The 20,978-nt window shown below is 42.2% G+C and overlaps 1 protein-coding gene across 4 annotated transcripts in view; it reads right to left on the bottom strand.

Annotated features, from left to right (window-relative positions):
* Positions 1 to 20,978, bottom strand: part of Syne1 (spectrin repeat containing nuclear envelope protein 1) — a 453,101-nt gene that overhangs the window by 111,676 nt on the left and 320,447 nt on the right. For 2 of the 4 annotated variants that reach the window (XM_035440411.1, XM_035440414.1), the window contains 6 exons: positions 14,598 to 14,729; positions 12,959 to 13,071; positions 9,676 to 9,832; positions 6,417 to 6,548; positions 5,841 to 5,996; positions 5,092 to 5,301 (listed from right to left, as the gene is read on the bottom strand). In XM_035440411.1, the coding sequence (XP_035296302.1) occupies positions 5,092 to 5,301; positions 5,841 to 5,996; positions 6,417 to 6,548; positions 9,676 to 9,832; positions 12,959 to 13,071; positions 14,598 to 14,729 (900 nt within the window). Of the gene's footprint in view, positions 1 to 5,091; positions 5,302 to 5,840; positions 5,997 to 6,416; positions 6,549 to 9,675; positions 9,833 to 12,958; positions 13,072 to 14,597; positions 14,733 to 20,978 lie in introns of all 4 variants that reach the window. The other 2 variants (XM_035440413.1, XM_035440412.1) reach the window with 1 other exon arrangement.

Below are 20,978 nucleotides of genomic sequence, written 5' to 3' on the forward strand. Positions count from 1 at the left end.
AAAATTAACTCAAGGGCATCTCTGTGAGTTCTTTAGCTCATAATGTTATGCCAGGGATTTTCCTTTTTAAAAAGAGTGCATCTTATTATTTTTCTTTTCTATTTTCACCCTACAGGGCCTTTGTATATATATTATGACTTACAGTTTAATGTTTTCATGGGATTTCTGAGTGTGCAAACAAGTGAGTCTCTTTCTTGGACGTTTTTCCTTATACTTGTTTGTCTTGTTCAATTCTAATGTGTTAGCTTTTGTCTTATGCTTTATTTTATTACATTATGTTCTCATAGAATCCAGTTTGTTTTCTAATGACAGACAGGAAGGGCTTGACCTGGGTGGGTGCAGGGTGGGGGTGGGGTGGGGAGCTGGGAGTAGTAAAGAAAGGGAAACTGTAATACATACATATTATCTGAGGAAAAAATCTATGTTCAATAAAGGGAAAGAAAATCTTGATTTATTCTTGAATAAAATTTATTTAAATTAGAAAAAAAGGAATGTATGCAGGGGTTGGAGAGATGGCTCTGAAATTAAGAGCACCTGCTGCTCTTGCAGAGGACCCAAGTTTGAGTCCTTTTAGCTACATGGCCTCTTACAACTGTCTCTAATACCAGTTCCAGAGAATCCAGTGCCCTCTTTTGGCCTTTTAGGGCACTAGCCACCCATGTGTTATACGTATAAGCATACACACAGGCAAAACATTCATACATATAAAATAAAAATAAGTGTATTTTAAAAATAAATGCATGCAGGCATTATAATGCAAGGCTTAAAAGCAAAGTAATGTAATAGAACAAGAAAATTGAGGGCTGGGGGTGTGCTGGGTGGTGCATTTTATTTTTTTTTTATTTATTTTTTTTTTTAGCATGAAAAAGTCCTAGGGCTTGATCACCAGAAATGGGAAGGAAGGAAGGAAGGAAGGAAGGCAGATGAGATGAGAATATAGTGCTGAATGGTCTAGAGAAAAGCAACAGTTGTCGCTAAACAAAAGTCAAGCTGAGCTGTAAGCTCGGCAGCCAGCTAAACAGGAAATCATTTTTAAAGGGCTGGAAAAATGATGAGTTTTTCATGGGTTCCAAATATGTTCCTGTTACTCAACAGCATTCAAGGGGAGGTCACAGGCTCTTAGAACTACAAGGACTTATTTGTAAGCAAAATTAAAGATGTTTCTCATTCATTTGAATAGAGTCAAAAGCAAGGAGTCCTGACCACAGGGTATTTATATGCCCACAGTTATTTATATACACTTAAGGCTGTATCAGTTAAATGTATCAGCTCATCTAGGTGAGTAGAAATAACCTAACATGGGTCAGAAATGAACTGTCTGCATTTCCTTTACACCCTCTTAGTCTTTTCAACAGGGTATTTTCCCTGTGTTCTACTTAACATACCAGTAAACATAGTTCTTATTTCTGGAAGCCATGGTAACTATTGAGAGAGATTAGCCAAGAAAGCAAATATGGTTTGTATAGAAATTACTAAGTAAGAATTGCTAGGTGGTGGTAATGGTATTTTCTTAAGGATAAAAAAAACACAAGAAGAAATAAAATCCAAAGGATTCAACAAATTATCACTATTATACTTGTGATAGAGCAGGAATTAAAGAATCAGTATATAATAGATTTAACAGACATTGCAATTTATTTCTTTCAATCAAGGAGTAAAGGGAGGGTGTGAGTCATTTGAAAAACAAATTCATGGACATTTTGAGGCCTTAAAATCATGAATGCTGACTCACGCCATTATTAAAGAGTTCTTTAGTTTCTTACTTTTAAAAGTCACTTAAAAATATTCAGTTACATACCCAGGAAATGTATTTGGGGTTAGTCTATGGGTAAATACCAGAATTGTGACAGCTAATTGGGGGTGAGTCTACACACATTATACTCAAAACAAACAGATCATCTAGACCGTCTTGGGGGGGAGGGATTCTAGAACATGCTTAACATTCTGGCAAAAGGCAATTCTTACAGATGATACGGAAAACAAAGGCATGCCATGCCAACAGCTGCTGAGTACTAAGAACCCAGCAGATGCTCTGTATAAGAAAAAGCCATGCTTCATGCCTATGACTTGATCCTTATTATGTTATCATTAGGGTTATTTCTCTCAACTAAACTGGAACACAAACATTTGAATTATTGGTTTTCGTGCGTGACCTGGCCACCAACAAGTTGACACTTCTTGGCAGAAGAAAAACAGAGAACATGATTTAAAGAGAATTTCATGATCACGTGTCATTTCCATTGTCCCCTACAACAAAATAAATTTCTAAGAAGTCATGCTTAGTTCTTATTTTTCTGTAGTGGTTATAATTACCAAATTCAAAACTGCAGCAAACATTAAATTAGTAGAAGCAACTGGTGAGGAGTAAATATACCTTGGAAGGGTTCAAAATTGCACGGCTAAGCCAGCCTCTTGCATGGCTTACAGACTAAGATGGTGTAATAATCTGGCTTTTCTTCTGTATGGAAGATAAATTCTAGAGTAATGAAAATTAACTTTTCATAACATAATGGTCCTTCTGACTTTACTGTCAGTATACATTGGTGCAAAACATAACACACCCAGATGATCAACCCTGCTTTTCTGAGTCCACATGTATTTCTCTCTCCTTGTTCTGTGTCATGCCACCTAACAGGCACGATGTGAAAATCCTGCCAAGGCCATTCCTCTGTGCCATAGAGTCACACACCCACATGCCTACTGTGACTTTTCAAATGCAATCTTAATGGCACCCACATCTCAACCAAAGCAGTCCCAGCAAAACGGTATGCTCCATTGGTCGGTGACACTGCTATCTGTCCACCTCCTTTGTCTGCCAAGACCTCCAGATGTGCAAGCCAGAGTCCTTGAGCTCCATAGCATTCGTGCTTTCTCTCACTCCCCACATGCAAGCCACCAGCAAATGTACTCTGCTCTCAGAATGTATTTTGAGTTGATCTGCTAGTCTCTGGCTCTCCTGTCCACCACTCCAACACGATGCAGTGCTAAAGTTCTCTCACCCTTAACTCCCCTGCCACCTCTTGAGTGCTGAGTAACCCTGGAGAAGTAATGTAACTTTTTACTGACTTTAGATCCTTTATATATTTTTTAAAACTACTCAGTAGCAAAATCAATGATTGTAAAATTCTTTGAGTGCTTGTTTTGTATTAGGATCCACTGATCTCAAATTTGAACTATTGAAGCCTTCCAATACTGTGAGGCAGTGGCTGTGGGTATGACTTAATAGTCAAGGACACTGAGGCTCAAGATTAGTAAGCAACTAAGATTATACAGCAGCAAGTGACAAAGCTGGAGTTTTAAGCTTAGCATAGAAGCACATGCCTGTTGAGACCAGAGAGCCTGGCCTACATAGTGAGTTAAAGCCCAGCTTGTAGGATTGGCTTTAAAACTAAGGTGAGCAAACAAAGCCAATGAAACAAATGAACACATGATGTTAGCTTCAGAGAACTTATTTTTAATTTCCATTCTGTTTGAAAAACATTTACTAGAAGATATATTACAGAGATTTAAAAAATGATTCGTATGAAAATTTTAGTAAATATATATTTTGTTGTGCTATTTATTCATTTTATGTATGTGTGCCATGGCACATGTGTCAAGGTCACAGGACAGGATGTAGGAGTCAGTTCTGTCCTTCCACCAAGTAGATTGAAGGGATCAAACTCAGGTCTTTGGGCTTGGCAGCAAGTGCCTTAACCTACTGAGTCATCTCGCCATTGCTCATTATATACTTTTAAGGCTCTAGATTATTTGAAAGTGGTAGTAATCTTTCCTTTATGTGACTATGTAGAATGTTCCATGTTTCTTGGTAAAAGCAACATGTGACACTTGATAGTAACTTTTTTTTACAAATCAAAAATTACATCAAATCTCCTATGTTGCAGAAAAGCAGCAGCAGTTAAAACTTAAGTATTCTAGACAGGGTGTTTTTTATTGGGCATGAAAGCCTTCAACACTAAAAGTTTATCAGTGACCTGCCCGTTTTTTCCCAGTGACTGGACACAGAAAATCTTTCATAAGAACATAATTACATATTTGGCCCTGGGATTCTAATATGACAGTAAAAGTTAATAAATCTGAAGAGTTGGGGTTGGAAAGTAATGCAATAAGTTTCCAGTGTAATCTTGAAAGAGGTAGAAGGAATTTCCAAGTCTCTTGAGTAGTAATGTTCGGGTGTTTTCTATATTCCAGCACCTCCCGCGTGTTCTTTGGGAACAATAATTAAATTCTACTATTACCAACTGGAAATTACAATAAATGATAATTTGGCTTTTATTGGCTGAATTTAAACTTTTATTCAACTCTTAGTTTGACTGAGTGGTTTTCTCAACCTTCCAATTCTAATAGCATGAAACTTGGCTCTCTAGATCTTTAGTTCAGCCCACCTGGTTTTCTGAAATGCTGTAGCTCTTCATTACCCATTAAAACATGTTTATAAGATGGGCTGAGAGACAGCTCAGACATTAAGTGCTCACAGGGCAAACACAAGGACCTCAGTTTGATCCTCAGAATCCATGTCTAAAACTCAATGCAGCAATGCACTTGTAATCCCCAGCCCTGGGGAGTCACAGATTAGATGCCTGGGATTCACTGGGCAGCCAGCCTACCCTCAGAACAGTGAGTCCCAGGCCCCTGCGAGAGACCTTGCTCCAAAGCAAGGGAGCTTTCTGGATGGGCCAGAAAGATGGCTCAGTAGCCAAAGACACTGTCCTCCCAAGTGTGGTGACCTTGGTTCCTTCCTCCAAGACTCACACCGTAAAAGGAGAGAAGGGACACACATGAGTTGTCCTCTGACCTCAACATTCATACCAGGGTGCATGCATGTTTCCTGCCCCCATACACGCATATTAAATAAAGAAATGCAACAAAAGTTAAAAACAATTGTAAGTTGGATAATTCCTGAGGCACGACACCCAAAGTTGCCCTAGTCCTCAACAGTCATGCACATACCACATACATGCACATGCACACCCTCAGATACCCCATTACACACAGGCAGCAACACATAATGAACGTGTGTAAGATACTCTTTGTTGATGATTGTTGTTCTTCCTTGAAAATGGCACAAACCCTTCGTGTTCTCTCATTTACCTGGAAATTGAGGATTTGCTGGAGTCGTTCCTTCATCTGATGACATCGCTGATTCACTACTGAATCCAGAAGGGATAATCTGCCCAAAAGACAACCCATGGTGTCTTCAATGACATCCCGGTTGTCACCATCCTCTGGGAATGCTTGGGAAAACAAGTTCTTGTTCTTATCCATTTCTTCAGACATTTCTTTAATGTCTTTGGCAAGAGCCTGGGGTTGATGAAAACAAAGCTTTACCTCCTCACTTGGACCTCTGTCAATCAAGTCATCTTCCCCTAGAAACCTCCCACTTAGGAAGAGCTACACCCGATGCAACTGAATCTCCTTCCGGAACTTCTATAGATTGCAGGGAAATTCTTCTTGCAGAGATTTTTTTCTTGGGGCTTTATATCATTAGATAATAAAAAGATGCATTGCTAAAAATTAAATTTAAAAAGTCTGTCTAGGAACTCATTCCCTAAAGTTCATGTTTCACACAGGGAGGATTTGAGTGGTACAATAACCCAGAGTTCCCCATTTCTCCTCCTCTCATACACACATTAAAAAGGACGAAAGTGCACAGTGTACACACTTTCGAGAGCTTTTTTCATATTTAAACAATTCTATACTATACTTCTTGGGAGACACACCATGGCACTTTATTAAAGCTGTCTTGTTCTTAATATTCTTCATATATAAAGTTAATTACCGATCACCAAGATTGTAATTGCTTTGAAATTCCATGCACAGACAGAAATCGTCAACCTTACCTCCTGGGTGACCAGACAAGCTTCTGTTTCTTCTGGCAAAAGTGCTGTGGCCACAAATAAACGCTCTTCAACATCATCCAACCAGGTTGAAGTGGCTGAGACTCCATCATACAACTTCTGCTCCAACTGGATATTCTGTCCATTTGCTTCTCCGCCCTGGAAAAGAGACAACAGATGGAGACTAGCAAAACTGATAAGAGTATCAGTTTTAATCCAGGTGTAATGGTACACACTTATAATCCCAGCCCTTAGGATGTGAAGATGGGAAGATGAGCAGTTTAAGGTCATTCTTGGCTACATAGCCAATTTGAGGACAACTTTGGCTACCAGAGATTCTGCCTGCGCTCCTCTACTCCCAACCCATCTTTCAATAAAAAGCCATTTGAATTACAGTGTTATCAGTAATCACAGAGAAATACCAGGCAAAATGGGATTCACAATTCAGCACTCATCAGGACTCATCACTAATGTTGGGTATCAACTGTCATGTGAAGAGATGGAACAATTTTTCGGACACCAAAGGAACCAATCCCAGAAGGACAAGACCAAGATAAGCACATGATGTCAAAGCCGTACCTGTGATGACACCTCCTCAAAGGCCTGGTTTAGTCCATCCAGCAAGGATGTCACTGAAGACTTATCTTGAGTCTGAGCTTCCCCTCTGTACAGTGGCACCCCTGCCAGGAGTCTATTTGGACTGCTGTAAAGCTGCAGGCAAACAGGGGCGGCTTACTTAAGAGTCAATGAGTCAGATACAGTTTTCGAAGTTGTAAGTATACATTAGGTAGGTACTGGAAGCCTCATCTGGGGAAATATGAATTTTGTAACATACCACATTACTGAGTTCAGTGGCCAGATCTAGCAATGACCATGATTTTTAATGATGGGATAGAAAAAATAAACAATGGTGAGAATGCCTGAATGTTTACACAGCTCCTCCTGAAATGTCTTCCCAGCTTTAGCTCTACCTTTAACAACCTGACAAAGACTGGGATCTTTCCTTTTAATGTTCACCTCTTCTCCTCCAACTGCTTTTGGATTCCCATGAGGACCACGCCAGGACAGACATTCAAATGCTTTGGGGACATCTCCAATCAAACTCAGTCCTTTGATTTCCCAAAGCCACTTCATCCTCAGCTTTTAAGGCTAACTACCCATCACCCTGTGAGCATGCTAGGCTACCCCATCCTGTTACTTGAACATCTGCCACCCAGCGTATCTTCCTCTCTTTAATTGTTGCAACCTTGCATGTTGTGTCTGCTATAGTGACTTTCCACTATTATTTTAACCTGTCTTTCCTTGGGATTTCTGTTTGTAGAGTGGAACCTGCCATAGCTACTTACAGTCTCAGGAAGGTGTGACATAGTTCCTGGGTTGGGTTACAGGCTTTCAGAAGGTAGACCCATATTTACCCTACATCAACAAAAATGTGTCTGCCTAGAGGCACTGAATCCTCTACAGATAGAGATGAAGAAGAATCCAATCTGAGAGACTGAATCCATGGATTCTGAGCTCTTAATTTCAGGTTGCCCAAATTGGGTGAGCTCTTTCATTTGAGAGTCATAAGTATATCCAATGTCTAAAGTTGCCAGTCAGCAGGTGTGAAAAAGGAACGACTGTGGAACATACAGATCCAGCATCGCCTCTCTCAGATCCTCAGATGCTGAGGCCTCCACCTTCTCCCCAAGCGAACATAGAGCTCCTCCCATCTAAGTCCTGCTAAACATGCCAAGATCTACCCATAAACTGGGTCTGTAGATGCATCTCTCCCTTGACTCTGAGAAGCAGGCACTCTGACTTCTTGTCCACTTGTTCACTCCTCATGTCAGAAGCAAACCAGTGCTTCCCAAAAGAAAGTGCAAAACAAGCTGGAGAAAAGGACAGCTGGGGATTTCCTCTTGTAAGCCGGAGGGCCAATGGGGTCAGAAACATGAACCCAAACTTGGACAAGAGCCCGGGTGTCAACAGAAGAAAGACAGTGGGGAAGGACAAGACGGGTCTAGTAAGCTCAGTGTAGAAACTGCTGGTTACCAACACTGACAGGAAATGGAGGTGTCCATGATGAGCTCAGTGTTTGGTGCTAGGGGAGTCATGTAGGTGCTGTGGCCTGAGTGGACAAAGGGAACAGTACGCTTAGGACTTTATCTAAAGGATGGAAAATAAGCAGGGATAAAATAAGCATGAAAATGCAATAGGTTTGTTTGCCATGAAACATAAGTGAAAGAATGAAATCTCTAATCCAGGGTTGTCCGTTTCGCTTACATCTCAAAGAACAGAAAATACTATGGCATGAAGGCAAGCCAGACGTCAGACTCAGGAGGTCTACCTCAGAGAGCCCATCTCTGCAAGTGAGAAACATTTGACTAGGCTTGTAAGGAGGGGGCTAATTCAGGCAAAGAGAGAGGGAAAGGCCTGTGTGAAAGACACAGACTATCAGTATCAGGGTGGATGTGACTGTGGCACGGAAACATCTGAGAATGGGATGCTTTCAGCCAGATGACAGTTCTTGCAGACTCACTGGCCAGAGAAGGAGGGTGAAGACCCAGAAGGTGTGGCCTGCCAGGAGTTTCCAGGAGGTAGAATATGCATGCACAGCTCTCAAGGAAGAATGGCAAGACTCCCAGGATGCACTGCCACCATTAGGCCATCTCCTTTCAGATATCCCTGTCATGTGACATCCTCTTTACGGTGTGTGCTTGTCAGCACCTTTCCATCCCTGTTCAACTATTATCCTTTGTTACGTGTGCAGCTAGCTGCTCTGTCCCTTACCCAGTCCTGGACAGAGTGGTGAGAACAGCAGATACTTCAGAACCATCAGCAGAGACCCTAGGACTTACCCCACTGGAAAAAATTCACTGTCCTAGAGTGAGCTAGACAGACACTGCTAACTCAGAACAGAGGCTTGGGCCAGTGTCCCAGTGCTCCTGAGCCACAGCTGTTGTAGGCATCAGGCATACCCGGGTCTCAGGCTTATTCACCACCCCTTTAAACCCTCAAGTTCATCTGATCTCCCTCTTGATTCCTGGCTCCTGTAAAGATTGAACCAATAATTTTACTTCTCTGGAACTTTCTGTTGCCTACTCAGTTCCCTTGGGTTTTGAATGCTTGGTGGAAGCAAGCCTAATATCACACAATATCCATCCCAGGAACCAGCCTTACAGATGGGCCAATAACTGCCCTACCTGACCACTGGCCTCCCCCACCCCACCCCTTTTTTTGTCCTTTTCAAGATCCTCTAAGGCTCCAATATGTTTCTCATTAGAACCTTCTGAAAGTATTCAATCCTGGAAGTACCGATGGAAAGTGGAGTGACCTGGCAGTTTAGTTTCAGATTTGAAGAAAGCCCCTCCTTGGGTTGCAACCATAATTTTCAATGTTGAAAATTTAAAATGAACTTTAATGGTCCATGCTAAGGAGAAATCAGATATTAATCATTTTTGAGGAAAAATACTACACAGAAATCAGGTGAACTTTCACATAGGAAGACAAGCACTGAGGGAAATGTGAAACATGCCTTGTTAAGGAAAATACAGGATGAATAACTTCCTTCATGTCTATTTCAGAATTAGTATGAAAATGCAGATTACTATCCAATTTTACTCCCTGAGCATAAACTGTGTACCTCTTATATTAGTTAATACATATAAGATAAATTTATGTAGAGCATAGGGGTGGGGGTGTTGTGTTTATAATCCCAGGTCTGGAGAGGCAGGGGTAGAAGGATCAGGAGTGCAAGGCAACCCTCAGCTACATAGCAAGTTCCAGGGCAACCTGGGTCACACCAGACCCTGTTTCACAAACCCAAGGGGAAGTAAAGAAAGAAAACGTTTGATACCACTTGCTCTTGTTCCTGTTCCAGAACATTCTGTAACAGTTTCTGCTTGGCACTAAACTCTTGATGGAGGCTTTCCCATCTCATTCTCATCTGGTCTTCAGCAGATGACTTTGTGCCTTCCATCCCCAATTCCTGGGATAACACAGCAGGTTTTTCACTATTAGAAGAATAAATAATCTAAGATTACAATGTGTGCAAAAAAAGGAAAGAAAGAAAGAAAGAAAGAAAGAAAGAAGGAGGAAGGAAGAAGGAAATTGATACTTAATTGGTAATTAATAGACCTGGCTTCAAAAATTATCTTAATCATTGGCTTGAACTTTAAAAAAATATAAATTAAAATAGAAACATTGCGATTATAAGCATATTTGTCTTCATATATCTGAATCACAAACATACGAGTACTGCAAACCCATTGAAAATGGCTAAGTTTGAAATAAAATTAATGCAACCTACACAATCAGAAAGCACACTATGGCCACCAACCAGGGTCCTTTGACAAATAGCCTATAAATTGATTCAAAATCTGGAAAACATTATTCTAGTGAGAGCTTTTACCAGAAGTCTAAGGGACATTCAGGACACACTGTGGAAGGACAGATGAGGGGACGGAAGCAGTGCTGGGTGGAAGAGTAAGGCTTTCAGAGTAGGAATCTGATCCGAGGCTGGGAGACGGTACCCATGGTACTTACCTTGGCATCCACGAGGCCCTGTATCCTCAGCTTTCAGAAAACAGGGCAGACAAGCAGAATTGCTAGGTCAGCAGTTGGCATTGTGTGACATTGGGTAACTCGTGTCACAGCTGAGTCTCAGTTTTCTCAACATAGGAATGAACATGGCATCCATGTTCTGCAGGGTTTTTGTTTGTTTGGTTGGTTTTTTGAGACAGGGTTTCTCTATGTAGCCCTGGCTGTCCTGGAACTCTCTCTGTAGATCAGGCTGGCCTTGAACTCACAGAGATCTGAGTGCCTCTGCCTTTCAAGTCTTGGGATTAAAGGTGTGGGCCACCACTGCTCGGCTCATGTTATGCTATTTTGAAAATTAAATATTAACATACATGATGCCTACAGTTGTATGTGATGAACGGAAACCATTCAGTATGTGGGGGCTGATAATCTGTGTGTTAACGTACACTGATTTTAAAAAATAATATTGAAAAAAGTACCTATAATTGTATGGAATTCTTTTTTTTAAAAAAACTTTCAAATGGAAAAGAAAGTTTCAAAGCTCTTATGAAAATAAATTTCTTTAATGTATTTTTTTCTGTGTTGCACCTGTTTGAATGAAAATTCAGCATCAAACCAAGGGGATAGTTACCATCCATATTCTTATATTTCATGAGTGACACATATAAAAATAGAGCAATTAGTTTTAAATTAGAACATGGTCTTTTTTATTCTCATGGGAAAATATTCTTTCATGTCAATGAATTCCCAGTTCATTTTCCTTTGTAGCCAGAGAAATAACTAGAGACTTGACAAGAGCATGTGAACTGGACTCAAAGACACTGAAGGGTAATTTTTCTAAGGAATTTATGTAACCATTGAAGAATTTTTGAGTTGTATTTTTTTAAGTGAATCTTCCCCCAGAAAGCTAGCCCAGCAGGATACATTTCTTTTTACATGTGATTAATATTTGCAAGAGCAACTCACTCGTAGATGCGTATCTGTTGTCTGGGTTCCAGCCAACCCTGAAGGCCAAGGAGAAGGGGGGAAAAAACAGCAACTTTTTTTTTTTTTAACCAAAAAAAAGGTTGCACAAGACTCTCACAGCTCTTTTGTGGAACCAATTGTCTGCCAAGCAGACAGCACTGACTGTCTTCTATGTAAAAACACAGAAGTAAAAGACACAAAAAAACTATGAGTAATGTGTGAATACCTTAGGACTTGGGAGCAGGTACAGAGAGTGAAGATACCCCCTGCTCTCCCAGCCTGGAGAAGGGTTTCCTTGTTTGGGACTTTACTGCTGATAAAGATCTTTCTCCACATGGTGAACAGTAGTGATTGTCTTAGCTCTCTTACGATTTAACACAACTTCCACAGTTTTGGGGTGACCTAAGTGTAAAAATGCTGTATTCCATGATACCCGGATGTATTGACACTCAGAAGTACAGTGTCCCTGTTGACTAAACTACAAAACGAGTTTGGTCCCCACATCTGCTGATTTAAGTCACATTGTCCCTTAGTTGCCACTTGTCTGATTTCTGATGCTATCATTTTGTTAAGATTGCAGGTATGCACATTTTTTTTTCCTTGATGCTCATAGGTACTCCTGCCTTTCTGATTATTTGGCATTATAAGTAATATCTTATAATATCGTTCTAACATATTCTCTCTCATGTTATTTCTGCTGAAAATAAGAAACACAAGCACAGGCAACATATGGGCACACAGGTTTTTTTGTTTTTTGGGTTTTTTTTTTAAGTGTTTTAGTGCTTTGGTGGTGGCACACGCCTTTAATCACATCACTTAGGAGCCCGAGGCAGGTCGATCTCTGTGAGCTTGAGGCCAGCCTGGTCTACGGAGTGAGTTCCAGGACAACCAGGGCTACACAGAGAAACCCTATCTCAAAAAGGGGGTGGGGGTAGCTCAGATTTTAAAAGGAGTTTTTCTTTGTATCATTATCAAAATGTTTTTGCAATGCTGGTTGCTGCTTATTATTCTAACTGTATTAATAAGCAAGCCAAGGCCCAAGGTGAGTGGCTCAAAATACAGGTCTGTCCCTAGCTCCAGTCCCTTCATCTTTCCACCTTGCAAATACTCTACTTTTTCTTTTCTAATATTTTATCTTTCCATATGTAAGACTTTCAAAGTGTCCACTCCAAGCCAGGTCCCTGGGCTCAGAAACTTTCCACGGAGAAATTATAGGGAGAGACCTGTCACAGAGTCATATCACTTTAGCTGTACACATATCGGATTTTTTTTTTAAAGGAAGTCTCAGGTGGGTTATTGAGGGGAAAATGTTCCGTGCTCAAGTATAGTCACCACTAAGAAACACCATAGATCCAATTTGATATCATATTTACCATTTGATTCAGAAAACGGTTGTCCCTGGGGCTGGATGTGGGGGGCATCCAGGAAGGTAAACTCGTTGGTCCTCATTACTAGCCATTTTTCTATCCACACAACAAAATGCCTGGCCATGCAGGTGCGTTTACTGTCTCAGAGTGAAAGGGGTGAGCACTTTGCGTGCAAGACTGGTAAGTAACTGAAGCAAGATTTGCTCAGCTTTTCAAGCAACAGGGAAACACAACAAGAAGACAAGCTTGCAGACTTTCAAAACATACCCAAGGCCGCCTGAGCCCTCTGAGGCTGTGGAATGCTGGGTGAGAATCTCCTCTCCTCGACTGGCTACTAAGCGGAGAAGGCTCTTCTGCTCAGCTAGCTCCTGTTCGAACTCCTGCACAAACACAAACACAAACACAAACACTGCTGTCACTTCAGAGGACTGTTGCCAATCACTGTCTATCTACAGAACATCTGGAATGACTGTAAACCCGTGCACGGTGTAAAAAGCATGAAGTAGGCAAATTCCCCTGCTCTGAGTATATGGAAAAGGCAACAGGAACAGAAATTTTTCGCTGGACAATAGTGCCCCCGTGTGGTGAACTATGTTCCTTCCTGTCCAAGTCAATGCTGTCTTGAGTAGCCAGGACAGACTCCCTAAAACATGGAGACAGTCTTCCACTTTATTAGCTGCATTGTCAGCGGATCTGATTTGACCTTTTCCTCATTCACAGTAAATTTGTTTAAGTTCACATTTGACAAGTGAAAAACTTAAGTGTGCCTTTTACACAGAGTTAGTGTCTTCAAACAAATTAATCAACAGCAATCATTTGTATCATAACCATCTACGATCTGATCTCATGAGGTGTCTATCTACTCGAAAGTAAAAAACACATTTCATTTCTTTAAGAAAATGTATATATTTCAGAGCTTTGCCCATTCTCGTAGGCCTCCCTGGGGCTTTTTCTAATTATTATAGAATAGATGCAAACGAGGTCAAATCACAAAGCAAAGTGTCCCTGAGGAGGCAGGTTACAGCTGAACCATATGGTGTAACCTTAAACACATGCCAGCTTGACATTGACCAGCCATCCCACCATCCCATCAGTTATGGAGACGCATGCCAAAATGGCTAGTATGTCCTGCTTCATTCAGAGACAAGATAAAGTCAATCAGTGAAGAACTGTGATGATGCTAGGGAGGTTATCCAATGGGGCACTTGCTTGGCCTGGTTTCCATTCCCAGAATTGAAAATAAAACAAAACTACATTCATAAAAATCTTGGCTATAAACTGGTGGAAGTAGAAGCAGACACCCACAACTAATCACTGAAGTGAACTGGAATCCAGTGGCAGAGAAGGACGAGTAAAGAGCAAAGGGGTCCAGACCAGGCTGGTGAAACCCACAGAAACAGCTGACCTGAACATCGGGGATCTTGGTCCCCAGACTGATATCTGGGATACCAGCATGGGACTGATCCAGACCCCAGGAACATGGGTTTCAGTGAGGAAACCTCGGAAATCTACGGGACCTCCTGTAGTAGTTCAGTACTTATCCCTAGCATAGGTGTGGACTTTGGGAGCCCATTCCACATAGAGGGATACTCCCTGAGCCAAGACACACATGGGGGGTGGGCCTAGGCCCTATCCCAAAGGATATGATAGACTCTGATGACACCCTATGGAAGGCCTCACCCTCCCTGGGGAGCAGAAAGAATATGAGATAGGTAGGGTTTTAGTTGGGGGGAGGTGGAAGGGGAGGAGGGGAGTGAGAGGGAACTGGGATTGTCATGTAAAACAATCTTGTTTCTAATTCAAATAAAAAAATCTGTAGAAAAAAATCTTGGCTATAGAAACATCCACCCCTCAAGTTCTTCTAATAACAGAACTACCATGTAGAGGAAAGTAGAAAATGCTTTACTTTTTGTTGTTGGAGGCTGCTCTGCCGCTGGTGGGTCCGTGTGGTACGGGCTTGGGCCAGCCATTCCTGTACTCCAGGGCTCTGAGTGGCTGTGAGGTCAGCATCGCTCTCTTCTTTCTCTTGTGTAGCTCCCTGCTTTGAATGGAATAAGATGAGGATTGAGGGCCATGCCACCCACGGGAAAAGCTCACCCCTGTGGATACAGGACTCCTCTAGTGTGGTTTGTATAGACTTCAAACCACTGCCATTTGGACATGACACCACATATTTTTAAAAGACAGTAACACCAAGCCCATCTAAGTTGTGACATTTTTAGGAACAAGAAGAATAAACAGATGGTCATGCCCAGAAGTATTTACAGGGAAGCCCATCTTTTTCCAAAGTAGTCATCAAATATTTTTTTCCAATTTTTTCACAAAAAGTATAAAACAACCCTTTTATGAAATTTTTAAAGTCACACAAAAACAAAATGTTACCCAGATAATCATTACATGTCAAAATTTGCTATCCTTCCTCTAAAAGCTTTGCCCTGCCACCATCTGTCCAGGTCATGTGGTATCCACAATGGTTACAATAGCAAGTACTTGCTTCTCAAAAAGTTTTCTAGAAGGTTGCCAACCAACGAGACCAATGCCTAGCCCACAGCTAGGTTGACATTCTAGAATTCAGGACAAGCAAAGCATGATAGTTAATCGTGACTGTCAACTTGGCTGGCTGGAGAGCACACGGGAGGAATAGTAAGGCATTCTTCTCCATGTGTCTAGATCATGAATGCTCCGTCCCCAGCCATAGTTTTAATCCACTCACGGATTCAAAATCTAAAAAGACAATTAGGAAGTGATGAAACCAACCAAAAAGCAGCCCAGTTACAGGAAGACGGTCATTGGTGGCATTTGAAGGGCATATCTTGGTCCTGGCCCCATCCTACTATTCTCTCTGGTTTTTTTGCTTTGTTTTGTTTTTGTTTTTGTTTTTGTTTTTGTTGTTTTGTTTTTGTTTTTGTTTTTGTTTTTGTTTTTTGCTTGCCTGAGTTGAAAAGCTTGGCCTTGTCATGCCCATAGGCCACAGTGTCACTAATGTTAACATCAGGTCATGGAGCCAAATGTCTGAAAACGTGTGCAAAAACACATCTTTCATCTCTGAAGTTGTTTCTGTCAGGCATCTAGTCACAGTGCTGGGATGCTCAGTAACATGCAACAAGAGCTTCCAAGCTGGCTGAACTCCTCTACGCCCCTCCTCCCCACCCCACCCCCACTCCTTCAACTTGTCTTTCAAGAGTTGCAGGAAGTGGCCAACCACCAGAACCATCCCCAAAGTGCTTCAAGAGAGAGGAAGCCTTGACCCACCCCACCTTCGACAACACTTCATTTCATAAGAAGGCAGCAGTAACTGGATTTGGTAGGTTAAAGTATAAATAAAAAGTAAAACAAACAAAAAACAAAAACCAGGACATCAAGTTGGGAGGGGCAGCTGAGAAGGGGAGTAAGAACTAAACATGATCCAGAAATATTGTACATTGTATACATGTTTGAAAGTTTCAAAGATTAAGTAAAAATGTAAAAAGCTCTAAAAATTAAAAATATAAAAAGCTTGTAAAATAAACGTATAAAGAAAGAAAGCAAAGGGGGACTTTTGGCTCTGCCTATGAGTCCCCCAGGCTTGAATTAATTCTAGAACTCTTGATTTGTGAATGTCTGGTATTCAAAAAATCTATTTATATACTTCTGTATAACAAATAGCTCCTAATATCCTGGAGGCAAAGAAAGACAGATTTCTTTGAGTTCAAGACCAGCCTGTTCTAGATAGCAAGTTCCAGGACAGCCAGGGCTACATAACAGAGGAACACACCCCACCCTACCCTGTCAACCCCTCAAATAATAAATAGGTCCTGTTCAAACAAGAGTTTTTCAGTGCCATGAAAAGTAGCATAATGAAGTGTCAATCAACTTCAAGCACAGTGCTTGCATCTAACAAATTCAACAAATTACCTGGGGGATTTTAAAGGGACTTGGTGTGATAGTTACAAGTGACAATCTTAAAACATGCTGCTTCCTCCCTTTATGCCATGACTACCCCACCCACCCTCTGCTTCATTGCTGCCTTGGTAAAGCTTGGCTAGGGAAAAAGCAAGAAGGCAGTTACTCATCACCCAGGCAGCCTTCTTGCCTCATTATTCTAATGGGATGGGAAAAGTCTGACTAGTCCCATGCATTACACTGAGACTAGTTGAGAGTCAAAGCCTTTCTTTCTTTTCAACCATATTTATATGTGAAGGGATAGATCAGATGGTTTCTTTATAAACCTTTCATTCATTAAATAAATATGCATGAGATTCTGATCTTGGAGGCCAGTGTTCTTTGCAAAGAAGCAGCCAGACAAGGGGATGCAGACAACTGACCAACCTCCAAGAAAGGCTGGGTTATATACAAGTGCCAGAAGAGAGGGAGAGGGGGCAAGGAACAGAAAGAGATGGAAAGGCTTGTTAGGCTGCTCAGAGAGCATTTTTCAGAGGACAGCTGCAGGGAGCATGGAAAACTAAGAAACCTGGCACAGAACTAGGGGAGGGTATCCCAGAACTAGGGAACAGCTATAGTTCAACCATGCCCCCACATAGAAACATAACTGAGAACATCAGCACGGAAGACGCTACCATGCCTACAATCTGATGAGGTAGAGAGCTGAGCCACTGTCCTTTGGTCCACACAAGTAGGATGGAGGCCATGCTTTCTCTCTTCGTTTCAGCATTGTAACTCACCATTCCAGGGAAAGAGCTTTGGTTTTCTATACTTGTGTTTTCTTTCCTCCAGTCTCATGACTCATAGTTTTGCCAGCTAGTTTTATGTCAACTTGACACAAGCTAGAGTCATCTTGAGGAGAAGAAACCCCAATCAGGGAAAAAAAAAAGTCTTCCTAAAATATACCTTCCTAAGATAAGGCTGTAAGCAAATTTGTGAGGAATTTTTCTTAATTAGTGATGGCTGTGGGAGGGCCCAGCCCACTGTGGATAGTGCCATCACTGGACTAGTGGTTCTGAGTGCTACAATAAAGCAGGCTGATCAAGCCATGAAGAACAAGCCAGTAACAGGCACTGCTTCATGGCCTCTGTATCAGTTCCTGCCTCCAGGTTCCTGTCCTGATTAAGTCCCTGCCCTCCATGATAAAATGTGATTCAGGATGCATAAATTAAATAAGCCCTTTTGTCCCCAAGTGGCTTTTGGTCATGGTGTTTCATCACAGTGATGGTAAGACAACAGAGAAATGACTGAGATGACAAGACTGTCATCTTTGTCTCCGCCCCTTTGGTACAATGAAGCAAGCCATCAAATGTAGAAGGCATATTCGACATCCCCATGTGAGCTCCTATGTGCTGGGCATGCACTTCCTTTTCCTTAGCAGAATGCAGCTTGCCAACTAGAGACGCTGGATCAGGTAGAGCAGTACGGACGCCCTTAGTCTAAAAGATGCTATTTGTATCTTGCAAGCCATGTGCTCATAGTGGGTGACTCACCACACCTCACTAACAACATCCCTCCTTCCAAGAAATTCCTCCCAGTGATAAATAGTGATTTTCTGGAAAGTTATGAGTTTAGGGGAGTGGGCTGCTGGCACAGGAGACAGAGGAGCACCCCATTGTGGGAGCACCACCATTTCAGGAGCATCACCATTGCGGGAGTACCACCATTGCAGCATGAGCTGTCAGAGAGCCTGGCTCATGAAGGCAAGAGAGAAACAGCAACTTAGAAATCTTGCAGAATGACAATGAGACATACAGTGGCACTCCCCAAGGAGTCAGCACACCAGAATGAAGTCCCCAATCACAGCCATTTCAGCTACAGCTACAAAGTACTGGTCTTGGAGGCCATGACCTTCTTTATCTTCCCTCCTGGGATCCAGGCCACTTCCTCTCTGCTATTTAATTCAGTCAAGGTCCGTTTCCCAGAATCCATCCAGAAGATCCCCTCCCTTCAAGACTCAGAACTCATGCATACTTCTACGAGTTGTTCTCGGTGGACTGTCACTGTTTCTTTCAAATTACCTCAGAAAGCTTGGGCTTGTAAAAAAGAAAAGAAAAAAACAAACCAACAGTTGGAATGTGAGCCCTCACCACTGTTTATATGCACAGATGGACCTTCAAATTCTAAGAATTCATCTGTCTGACTAAGCAAGTCCACAGTTTCCGATGAAAATTAAAGAAAAAATGACAGCATCAAAAAACTGTCCCTTAGAATGTGTTTTCTGTGTTGTTATATCTGCTGTTTTTTAGTGGATTTTTCTGACTCACATCGTCATTTTAAAAGCTGACTTGACCCTCAGCAAGCAAAGAAGACTAATAATCCAGTTCCTATTTCAGCTCTTTCCCCTGGGGTGAGGTGGTCCTGGCAGGAGGAATGCAAGCCTGGAAACTGCTTTCCAGGGGTCTGATAATGGCTTTCCCTTCTGCCTAGGGAGGAAGAAGTGTGGTTTCTGTCACTAGAGACTCACAGGGTGGGGCCACCTGGGATGTTTGTTTTGGAAAAGTAGAACAGTCCCCACTTTTCTTCCTGAAATACTCCTTGGAAGAGCAGTGAGAATTGGGAAATGCTAAACCCAAGATGAACCACTTCTTCATAAGGCAATTTGGGTTCTTAACATTTATTTATGCGCATGTGTGTTTTGCCTGTATGTGTGTCTGTGTGAGGGTGTTGGGTACTCTAGAATTGGAGTTAAGAGACAGTTGCGAGCTGCCATGTGGGTTCTGGGAATTGAACTGGATTTCTCTGGAAGAACAGCCAGTGCTCTTAACCACTGAGCCATCTCTCCAGGACCACAATTTGCTGTTTTATATAGCACCTACGGACCTCCTTCCACAGGTGACGTTGTATGAAAAATGACCTAAGCCTCTTATGAAGATATACACCTTGTAAACCAAGAAATATTTTCACTTGTCCTTAAGTCTGCATTTCTTCATGTCTGTCTGTCTGGGAGAAAGGGAGAGATTGGGTCTTCGCTGATACCAATGCCAGCTCGCTTTGTAAAACAACAAAATCAAATAAATGGGACAACAGGTATTATACTCCACATATACACAAGAGCATTGAGAAACATGGGTTAAGAGTGCAGCTCAGGGGCACAGTGGATGCTGAGATCCACAGGGCATTTGATCCTGGCATAAGGGACCAGCAGAAGGATGGGAAGGTAGAGGAAAGAAAGGAGGGGGGGGGATGGAAAGGGAAGGGGAGAGGAGGGGAGGGCTCCCTGTGCCTCCATGCCCTGTGCCACGACTGCCTCTTATTTGTCCTTCAGCTTCTACCGTAGTAGTCCAACTGTGGGTATAGACTTATTATCATGTCACTCCTCTAGTCCCCAACAGTGGCCTTTCACTTCTCTCACAGTTAAGATTAAAGACTCTAGGACACCAGTGATGCTGTCCCAGGTCCTTTACTATTACTGAAGCCTGAACCCTGCTGTGATACTAAGTGGCAGAACCTTGGGAGATGACTGCCATTGAAGTTATCTTTGTTATAAAAGAGAGCCCAGAAAGACAGCTAGCCTCTCCCTCCACAGGAGGTCGCAGGGAGAAATGCCATATGAGACCCTCTCCACACAGGACACAGGGAGGAATGCTACCTCTGAGCATTTCCCTCAAGAGAAGATCCCTGACAGCAGATCCTAGACGCTATCTGGCATCTTCATCTGAGACACTCAGATTGTAGAACAGTATGCACTGTGTTTTCTGTTTATAAACTGCTCAGTTAGGGAAAGTTTTGCTAGAGCAAACTAAACCACTTAAGACATAATTTAATTTCATTTGTTCCCGTTACTCCACTCCAGCCATACCAGCTTACCAGCTTTGGGCAGACCAGGTGTAATCCTATCTGGCAGTCTTCACACTGGCTTTCCCTTTGGCTGGAATGTTCATTCATACACACACACACACACACACACACACACACACACACACACACACACGTGCACGTGCACACATGCACACACGCACTGTTCACTTCGTCAATGGGTTCTACACAGTGAGTTCCGGGCTACACAGCTACTGAGCAAGACTCTATTTAAGAGAAGGGGAGAGAGAGGGGGAGGATGGGACAAATAGTGTAAAGTAAAAGTTCACATAAGTCATCTATCACAACTAATTTAAATGGGTTAAACGTGTCCTTTAAAAGTGTGAGGCAGAGCCTGGAGGTGCACGCCTTTAACCTTTAATCACAGCACTCAGGAGGCAGAGGCAGGCGGATCTTGTGAGTTTGAGGCTAGCCTGGTGTACAAAGTGAGTTCCGTAGGGCCAGCCAGAGCTGTTACACACAAAAACACTGTCGGGGGGGGGGGTGGAGAGAAAAAAAGAAAGAAGGAAAGAAAGAAGAGAGGGAGGGAAGGAGGGAGGAAGGGAGG

The sequence above is a fragment of the Cricetulus griseus genome, chromosome 2 (genome assembly GCF_003668045.3).
Source record: "Cricetulus griseus strain 17A/GY chromosome 2, alternate assembly CriGri-PICRH-1.0, whole genome shotgun sequence".
NCBI lineage: Eukaryota > Metazoa > Chordata > Mammalia > Rodentia > Cricetidae > Cricetulus > Cricetulus griseus.